This window comes from Papilio xuthus, unplaced genomic scaffold (assembly GCF_000836235.2).
Source record: "Papilio xuthus unplaced genomic scaffold, Pxut_1.1 DF826949.1, whole genome shotgun sequence".
NCBI lineage: Eukaryota > Metazoa > Arthropoda > Insecta > Lepidoptera > Papilionidae > Papilio > Papilio xuthus.
In genome coordinates this window covers 5,597,253-5,607,091 of record NW_013531700.1, presented here as the reverse complement: position 1 = coordinate 5,607,091, position 9,839 = coordinate 5,597,253, and the positions used below count along the sequence as shown (strand labels likewise).

Genomic DNA, 9,839 nt, shown 5'->3' with positions numbered 1-9,839 from the left:
CACTACAAATAATTGAACTGGTACTGTGCCGTTTACAAAAACTAACCGTAGATAATAGCCGAAAGACACTAACCACCAACTGTATTTAATCCGCCAAATCCAAGCCCAGACAAGTTTTTTTTTTTTTTAATAGACTTTCATATTAAAACGTTTCGAAACTCAACTTAAGTACTCAATTAACCGAGTCGAATATTTTAGTCCAACACAATACACTAAGACCGAAATATTCGGCAAACGAAGGACCACTGTTTGTTTCCTACGCAACTTTGTCCGAAATTTGGACGACTCGACCAACGCACAACGAAACAAACGGAAACTACAAAACGTAACGACAACAATAACAACCAACAAACGCAATGACAACACCGAACCAAACACCACCGGGTCCGTGACCGGCTGTTAAGTATATGTGGCGAGACAAGGTACTTCAACATCGTGTTTAGACAAATACGGTCTCGCCACAGCGCCATCTATTAGGGCGTAGCAAAAACGGCGCCAACAGCCTCAGAAATCTACAGATAGTGAGACAGGAATCGACAAATTAGAGGAAAAGAGTAACATGTAATAAGAAACCTAAGATGTAACTTTTTACGTCTGAGGGATCGAAATTTATGAAAACCTATAAGTGTTCATGCAATGGCCGGATAACAGCCGACCGTAACAAATTCTTCCAGCCACGGGCTGGGTCATAAAAATGAAAAAAAATGTATAAGACGTATAAAATAATTCGAATAATACCATAATTTTGTATGTATGTATGGTATGTATGGTTTGAAGAGATGTGAATGTAGCAGTGTGTACCAGGTCCCTGTCGAGCGCGTGCGGCGGCGGTGCGGCGAGTGCGGCGGCGCGCAGTGCGGGCGGCAGGTCTGCCAGCAGGCGCGGCGCGCGCGGCGGCGGGGGCGGGGCGGCGGCCGCGCGCGCTGTGTACGTGCGCACGCGCTCGTTGTACGCACTCGCCTCCAGCGCGTACGGCCCCAGCGCACCCACATCTATCACGTTACTGGAAAAAAAGAAACAATACTAAGAATAATCTTCTTTATAACTATCCTTGACTGCATTAGCGCGGATTAAAAATGTAGTCTATAACATGCCCGCTACATCAGGTACCTTCCGGTCCAAGTACCGTCAATATAGGCCAAGTCGTTTAGGAGATTAGCCGGAACAAACATGGCCTTGCTTACACACACAAACAAAAATTTTAGCTGTCAGCTACGCAAATACATCATTTGAAAGATATATATATTTTTTATTACATACAAACATTCCAATGTTATTAATATGTATAAATATCGATTAACGAACTGTACAATATTGTTATAGTTGTTGGAACACGCCTGTTATGATAAGCGGTGTCAGTCCAGACGTGTTATATAACCGTGTTACGTGTTATGACTCACGTGGCGGTCTCATGCAGGATCCTGTTGAGCGCGCTCTGCTCGTCAGGCTTGCGCGGCGGAGTAGCTGCGCACGCGACTGGCGAGGGGCTCTCCTGCTGCTGCTCCGCCACCTCGAGGAGATGTGTCCGCTCGTTCACTATGTTCTCCTGAAACAACAAACAGACACAACTTAAAATAAAGATAGATTCTGTTAACCAACGAAAAGAAAAACTTCTCTTAAGGGTTCTAATAAAACATATAACTCTCTTAGTTGGTTGGGTGGACTCGCTTTTTTATGTGGGTGATAAATAAGTGTCTTGACAGACATACAAATGCACAGACAACATGCAATCCTAAAAGGTTCCGTTCTTTCCCTTTAATGTACAGAACCCTAAATATGAAATTAGAATAAATTTACGGTTGCAATAGTCTATATAAGATTCACGGAATTAAATCTTTGTATGACTCATACCAAAAATGTTAAAAGAAAATTTATGGGATGATATTAAACAGTGACAAAATTTTACCCATCCTGGCCAGTCTGCGGTCTCTGTTTACACCTCTCAGTTACGGGCGTGATTATGTTGTAAAATATTGCTAAACTAAATTCAGCTAATTAGAATGCAAAAACTAGAGAACGTTGTTTGTTTTTTTAGTGAATTTAAAAACTAGTAATCTAACAAAACTAGACAGATTATTTCACAAGAGTTTTAAATGTTAAATGTATAAAAACACACCCATGACCAATACATTAAGGTTATTATGTGCATAAATAATATTGCGTCCATTGATTTTATAAGCTGATTATAAAGATTAGCTTTGGCCAGCGACTACCTTCACAAGAAGTTTAAAAAATAATAGAAGAAGTTATAAAAACATTTATAAAATACGAGTATCTTAAAATATTAAGATCTATTTATTTACATTTATATAAAGATTTTACTTATATTATAAATGTAATTGTTTTAATAGATGGATGTATAAGAGAATTAAATTTTTCTTAATTCAAAACAATTATAAATGCACAATTAAATTTCTTTTAATATTGGTATTAATATGATAAAGTATTCAAATTTTAATATTTAATATTTAAAAAAAAACTTAGTTTTATTCAGATGAATTTTAATATTATTGATTTCAAGGGCAAATGCTAAAACAGTATCATGTATAGATCATTAGCCAAAGCAAATAAACAATCTTGAAGATTTTGTTTATCCAAGGTACTTTTTATTTATATATTTTGAACTAGCATTCGCCCACGACTCCATCCATAGAATTAAAAAAAACATAATTAATCTATGTGTTGTTCCAGACTGTTCCACATGTATTCCGAATTTCACCGAGATCAGTTTAGCTGTTGTGGAGATACCTTCTAACAAACATCTAACCATCTAAACTTTCACATCTATATATATAAAAGAAAGTTGTGTTAGTTACACTATTTATAACTCAAGAGCGGCTTTACCGATATGCCTGAAAATTGGTGAGGAGGAGCTTGGCTTTATTCATTTTTTTACTTTTTTTTTCGAATTTATGCCTTGAAGAGCTGCTATTTATTTAACTTATCTATATATTTAGTTTTTATACGCGGACGGAGTCGCAGGCGACAGCTAGTTTATAGTATTAGTAAGATGTAAATTTGCAAACACTAAGTCTTGATCATGCATAAATTATTATGTTGACATAAAGTCTATATAGCATGCTAATTCTGCATATATGTTTTATATTTAAATAAATTTGAATATAAAATAAGCCCATTACATCCACCTTGTATTGAAAAGATTGATTTAACAAAAATAAAAACATTAAAAGGATTTCTTGTAGTATTCAATATCCAAAATTAAATGCAATATTCAAAACTACAGTGCATAATGCCATCCACATCAGAGTTTATCAAGTATAAAAAAAGTCTTAAAAGATAAAGGCTACAAAGAAAGGTACAGTACAGGTATTACATTAATGAGGTGTCACGCCTGGAGTTTAGTTTAGGTAATAATTTTTTAGAGGAAAACCTTACAATGGGACTTTTGTGTCTTTGGTGGTGTACCATGTGTTTCCATATGAGTTGCTGTAGGTTTCTAAGATCAAAATCACTGTAGGAAACATATCATCATCCCTGTTATTATCTTTGATATAACAAAGATAAAAATCTATCATAAACAATAATTTTTGGTCACGGAAACCCACAGATAGTAAATTTAAATATATAAAAAACAAATAGCATTGTGTTAAAGCAATAAAGTACACATTACAAACGTGCAAACTATTGTTGAATCATCAATTTGCGCATTGCACTATAAATACCTAAGTACCTGTTGATTTAAAACTTAGATAATGTAGCAATAAATTTTAATGCACTTCCGAAAGTAAAACAATAATATAGTAACCTATATCTCACACATTTCCAGGTTCATTACAATACAAATAAATAAGATAATGTGGCAGTCAACTAGGAATTACTGATAAGAACACTATTCATATTATTGACAGTTTGGCGGACGTGTAAAAATTGTCCGTAATGAACTTCTGTACTACATTCCGCAAAAAATGCAGAGATAATAAAATTATAAGCGTATTAGGGTCATTACTAAAATCACTATGAACATAGAAAATAATTGAACAATAGAAATACCTCTGGATCCGTTTCCTTGTGGCAAATACTGTAACAGCAACCCATGACTGCGGTCTTTAGCGAGCCGAAGCATGAATGCAGCAAAGTTTCCTCCCCGTCGGACTGCATAAATGTTTTTAAACTTTTTGCTGGTATAAATAGAAAAGACGGGTAATATACAATGAACAATTTTCACGTTCCGTTCTGTGTATTACTTCACGCCTGTTCGGATTTTTGCTGCTTACAAGGATGACAGATGACTTTTGAGATTTAAAACATCAAAGAATATTTTGTAAACGTATGTTCTAAAGCCAATTTATTTTGATAAATGAAAATACCTTTTGTAATGAATTTTATTTTAAATGAATTATGTTTATAAAATCCTGTCATAACTTTTAAATTTTATTATTTCTAAAGCATTCAACAACAAAAAAATAGATCAAAATTAAATGTTATAAGGAAGCTTAAGGCTAAAATCCAAAGATAATAAATTGAAATTAATTTTTACCCTGTGATCGAGTCAACACTAGGTTTACGTGCTCTTTGAAAGTCCAAAACACGTCAACCAATTGTCAATCAACGTCAACGGTACATTATTTCGAGCTTACGTTCGATTTTACAAAACGCCGATTATTTATTGTTTACATACAATTAAGTGATAAAATGATAAGATACCGAGGAAAAAAGAAAGTTTTAGATAAAGTAAAGGAACTAGACGCATTTCCAAAAGTTCCAGAGGAATATGTAGACAGCACGTCGGTTAGCGTAACTTTCTCTGTTATCACTTTTTTTATTGTTGCTTGGTTAATGTATAGCGAAATTACGTATTACCTAGACAGTAATTTAGTGTTTAAATTTATGCCAGACATTGATATGGATGAAAAGTTACACATTAATATTGATATTACAGTTGCAATGCCCTGTTCTAACTTAGGGGCGGATATTTTGGACTCCACGTCACAAAGTGTTTTCGGTTTTGGTGAGTTGCAAGAAGAAGATACTTGGTTTGAATTGACACAAGAACAGCAGGACGCTTTTGACGCTGTTAAGTATCTGAATTCCTATCTACGTGAGGAATATCATTCAATTTGGCAGTTACTCTGGAAAAAAGGGCATGGGTCTGTAAGAGCCACGATACCCCCAAGAAAAAGTCGTCCGAATCGACGACCTGATGCATGTAGGCTCCATGGAGTTTTAACATTAAATAAAGTTGCTGGTAACTTTCATATAACAGCAGGGAAGAGCTTACATTTACCAAGAGGACACATACATTTAAATATGCTATTTGATGACACACCACAGAATTTCAGTCACAGAATTCACAGATTAAGTTTTGGTAATCCAGCTAATGGCATAATATATCCTTTAGAAGGTGACGAAAAGATTACAAATGATGAAAACATGCTGTTTCAGTATTTTGTAGAAGTAGTACCTACTGATGTGGAAATCACATTAGATTCTATAAAAACTTATCAATATTCTGTTAAAGAACTAGAAAGGCCAGTGAGCCATAGTAAAGGCTCTCATGGTGTTCCGGGCATTTTCTTTAAATATGATATGGCCGCGTTAAAAATTAAAGTGTATCAAGAAAGAGAGAATCCTTTAAAATTCATTCTCCGTCTTTATTCCGTTGTTGGTGGTATTTATGTATTAGGTAGTTTTATTAACACAATTGTCTCTACATTAAGGACTGCTTTTGATAAACCAAGTCCAGTGGTGAGAAATGAAAATTTTGAAAAGAAAAAATATAAAAATCCATTACTAGTGCCTACAGATCTAGAAGTTCCAGTAGATTTGATAAAACAATGACAAATGTAAATATTTAGTTTAAGGAAATTCATTTGAAAATGTTGCTTTTAAACAGTCTATGTAAACAACCCTACTTCGTAACTTAGATACAGTGTGGCAAGTTCGAGCTGGTAAAAGAGGCACTGTTATTCCTAGAAAAGAAAAAATGTGGCAAAGCAGTATGACATGGAACTTGTCACACTTTTCTCATTGCAAAAATGTTTATCATAATTTATTTGACTTAAGTCAAGGTCAGATAACTTTGTTGGTTATTGATTTCTGAGATCACAATCTCTGCATAAAACATGTTGTCATTCCTGTCATAATCTTTGACAAAACAGAGACAATATTTTTATCTCTGTTTTGTCAAAGATTATGACAGGTATTATGGATTTTGGTCATAGAAACCCACAGTATATAAAATTGATTTGTATATTTAGTAATTGACATATAATTATACTTTTTTTATTACTACAAACATATATATGTATTAAATCACATTAGTATATTGGATTATTTGTAGATCTTTTCCAGATTAAATTGTAGATTGTGTTATTTTGTGATATTAAGGCAAACCAGTATTTTGATACATTTACACATAAGTAAGATATATGACTTTGGATACAGTTGTAAGGAAAACTTGTTATAGTAACTATTTATGGAAATTACTTTTTTAATTTTTAACACTTGTCCCCTGAAGATTTTGTTTGTTTGATTTTTAAAGTTTGATGTCACCTGTTTATTTTGATTGTGATTGTACTCATCTTTCCAAATGTTTAATGAGTTTAGTTTTACCTTTTGTTTTTATTGCTGTTGCTTGTCACATTAAATATTTTTTTGAATATAGTTTTTGTAAATTCAATTGATGTAAATGTGATATCTGACTGATTTATTGTAAAATCGAATATGATATATTTGTAAGAGCAAATGGTACTACATGAATTGTACATAAAATGATTTAGTTTTAATTTAATTAAAATATGTTTGAAATATTAATGAGTTTCATTTCTGAATGTATAAAATATATAATTATCTTTCTACTAATCCAGTGGTTGTGTGTAAGAATATAAATTTATAAATACCATAACTGTGGGACTTATAATTTAACTGAGGAGGTGTGAATACATCTTTTCTATGAAGATACTTACTTCCCACTTAAAACATGCCGTAAACCAGTTTAAATAACTTTGTGAAAGTAATTAAAAGTTTGACTATTTATGTCACTTATCTAAATAAATAAAATTGGCACAGGTGTTTTGTTTTAAATTTTGCACGCGATGAAGAGCGTTAAGGGGGACATTACACCATTGGTGAGCGGGCCTCCGCCGCTTTCTCTTTCACACTTGTAGCCTTACTGATTTTCCGTCGCACGCACACGCTCCGTTTCTCAAAGTGTCGTTTTGTTCTCATTGCGGCCAACCCGATTCCTCCATTCCATTCGCGCGGCGGCGTCGCCCCTTGACGGATGTCATGTGCTGGTCTATCTTCTGACATCCGAAAAGTTAGGGAAACTTTTGGCAGTGACGACCTTTGGAGACAAAAAAACTTTTGTCTATCAAATAAATGATGCTGGTGCGGTGTTAAGTGATTCATTAAGGTGTTTGTGTTGTGCGTATTTTTTGCGATAGCTATTCACCGTTTCAATTGAACGTTACTGTTTCGTTCGGCAAAAGCGCGTAGCATAGCGACGCACGAGAGGGCCGTGTATGGTTTATTCCTTGGGCCGTGTCCATCGGTGAAAGTAGAAGACCTTTGTTGAGTTCAAAAGGACAAGCAGGCCGCTTGCAACTAGCTCGAAACAAGTCGTTTCGCGTGCAGTTGTGAGGCGAGGTGAGTGGTATTTCAACTTAAACTTTGTCTAACTTGTTAACGTTTAAAACTTTCTTTGTAAAGTTTTATATGAGTATTAATTAATTTAAAAAATGTGAAAGATTCCTTACTCTGTAATGATTCCTTACTCAACGTAGATAGTTTAACCTCGACTTTCTCTTTATCGATTTTAATGGTACATCAATGTTACCAAAATCGATTTTTCATTAACGAACATTCATTTTATCAGCTGAATATCGATGGTGCCATTCATGTTGTGGTTGGACAACTGTGGGTCACTGCCCTATACCCTACCTGTTGACTTGTTCCCTGTCGGGCCGGTTCTCCCACAACGAACCAACTGAAAAAATATAACAGCTTTTCGAACTGATATTGGCTAACGTATTGTTTGTTGTCGTCTCTTTTTATTCTTTTTAAATAAAATGCATCGGCTAAAACGTACGGTTCTTGTATGTAAATTCGTGTTCAGTTATCCAACGATGTGTACCGTTAGTTTTTACTTGTTAAACGAGATGTTATCTCCCATTGTATGCATTTCTATTTACCACCAGCCGTGTACACAATAATGAAATTACGATAATATCTCTACGAATGAAACTTATTAATTTTCTTATAAATTACGGTATGTTTTTATTCGGTGGATGGAAACATTACCGTTTTGGAGCTGGAAATGTTTACGCTTGAAGCAATACATTGTGTTTAATTTATATAATTACTTTTACTGCCATACAGATAATATTAATGTGCAATCATATCTAGCTATGACAAACGTTAATTTGAGTATATAATTTAGGTACTATGTGGTCTAGGACATTTTTCTTCTCATTACCTAGTTTTAGTTTTGAAATGTAAATATTTTTTCTTCTTACGGTATACATTGTCTACATGTTTTAGAGTTGAACTCAAGGAAATGGTAAAAAAAGTTGTTAGCAAACAACTTCAAGAGGTGTTGATTCAAACAATGTTTCTTGTTTGACATAACTCAAGGGACGGGGAACTTAAAACATGTGCGTGTTGTTTTAATTATTTTAAAACCGTTAAAATAAAATACCATAAAAATCTACTAAAAGACCCTTTCCTTGTTTATCGAGGCTTGGAATACTAAATTTATAGGATCACAATGGTTGTAGTTCGTACGCCCTGCCCTTACTTTAGTAATTCAAAACATTCATTTACTTTACACCCCACACTTCTAATCTTACCCTTGCATAAAAAAAACAAGGGAAGTATAACAGCAGAGGCTAACGTTAGCCTACACTAGTTTTTTTTAAAGAATAAGGATCGTAAGGTCTAAAGAAATTTATATTAGAAAAGGATTAATTCGTAACTATATATACGTACCTTATTGCCCTTAAAATAAGCTGATACGAAGATGTAATTTTAATTTAATTATATCACTTAATACATTGATAAAAGACGTAATTTTAGAAATGACTCAGCCCTTGTGTACACAAAATACGGGTGTGTTGTTGAATGTTGACAGCGAGCATAGACACAAAGCGCGGGAAACGCCGCGGCCGTTGTCTATGGCGCGCCACAGGTTATTTAAGGAACAGGATGCGGGACGCGCTTCATGGTTTTTTTTTTAGTAATTTGATACATCGTATCTATTCAGCCAGATCGGTGTAGACCTGTTTATAGCTGTGATTTTTTCGAAATTATACCATTATTTTTTTGTTTTTGTTCTGCTAAATTAATAAAAAGTATTTTAATTTTATTTCAACTTTAAGTATTCGAATTTACTTATGTAACTGTAGTTAAATTGCTTTCCTTGCAGTGGTTAGTTAATGACTAAGTGAAAGGGTCAATTAGAATTCTTGCTGACGTATTTATCTTTTAAACATTCTCGGTAACACTTAGTATAAATTACTCGCGTACTTAGTTGATAAGAATCCTAATTAGTCTAACTAGTTAACTTTAAAGAATCATGCCTAAAAGCATAGTAAGCCATACAATTTTTTTTATGGTTTCATAGACAAAAGAAAGGAAGACGAGTAGATTATTTGAAAGCAATCGTTACAATTTTTTTAATACAAGAATTCACAATCTTGTGCCGTGAAGTGTAGAAAAGAAATGGCAACGTAGGTGTGTGTCCAGATCCTGGCTAATGCGCCGCTAATGGGCACCCTAAATGGAACACATACACAAAATGTAAAAAAAAAGAATACCGTAATAATATAACTTAATGTTCTACTTATTATATCAGACATAAATACACCATTTCTTCTTCC

At 34.0% G+C, this 9,839-nt stretch overlaps 3 protein-coding genes across 3 annotated transcripts in view; 2 read left to right on the top strand and 1 right to left on the bottom strand.

The window, feature by feature from the left end:
• The window catches only part of LOC106120708 (Late endosomal/lysosomal adaptor, MAPK and MTOR activator 1), a 5,356-nt gene extending 1,102 nt beyond the window's left edge, over window positions 1–4,254 (bottom strand). The window contains exons 1-3 of the mRNA XM_013316083.1: window positions 4,012–4,254; window positions 1,401–1,546; window positions 802–1,003 (exon numbers count right to left, since the gene is read on the bottom strand). Coding sequence (XP_013171537.1) covers window positions 802–1,003; window positions 1,401–1,546; window positions 4,012–4,119 — 456 coding nt within the window. The 5' untranslated portion in view covers window positions 4,120–4,254. The remainder of the gene's footprint in view (window positions 1–801; window positions 1,004–1,400; window positions 1,547–4,011) is intronic.
• A 282-nt stretch (window positions 4,255–4,536) lies between these two features.
• Window positions 4,537–6,722, top strand: LOC106120706 (endoplasmic reticulum-Golgi intermediate compartment protein 2). Its single transcript, XM_013316082.1, has one exon. It carries the CDS (start codon window positions 4,654–4,656, stop codon window positions 5,797–5,799), a length of 1,146 nt encoding a protein of 381 aa, XP_013171536.1. The 5' UTR covers window positions 4,537–4,653; the 3' UTR covers window positions 5,800–6,722.
• Window positions 6,723–6,825: 103 nt separating this feature from the next.
• LOC106120705 (uncharacterized) overlaps window positions 6,826–9,839 on the top strand; it is a 79,376-nt gene continuing 76,362 nt past the window's right edge. Inside the window, exon 1 of the mRNA XM_013316079.1 lies at window positions 6,826–7,608. The gene's annotated coding sequence lies outside the window, so the exon portion shown is untranslated. The remainder of the gene's footprint in view (window positions 7,609–9,839) is intronic.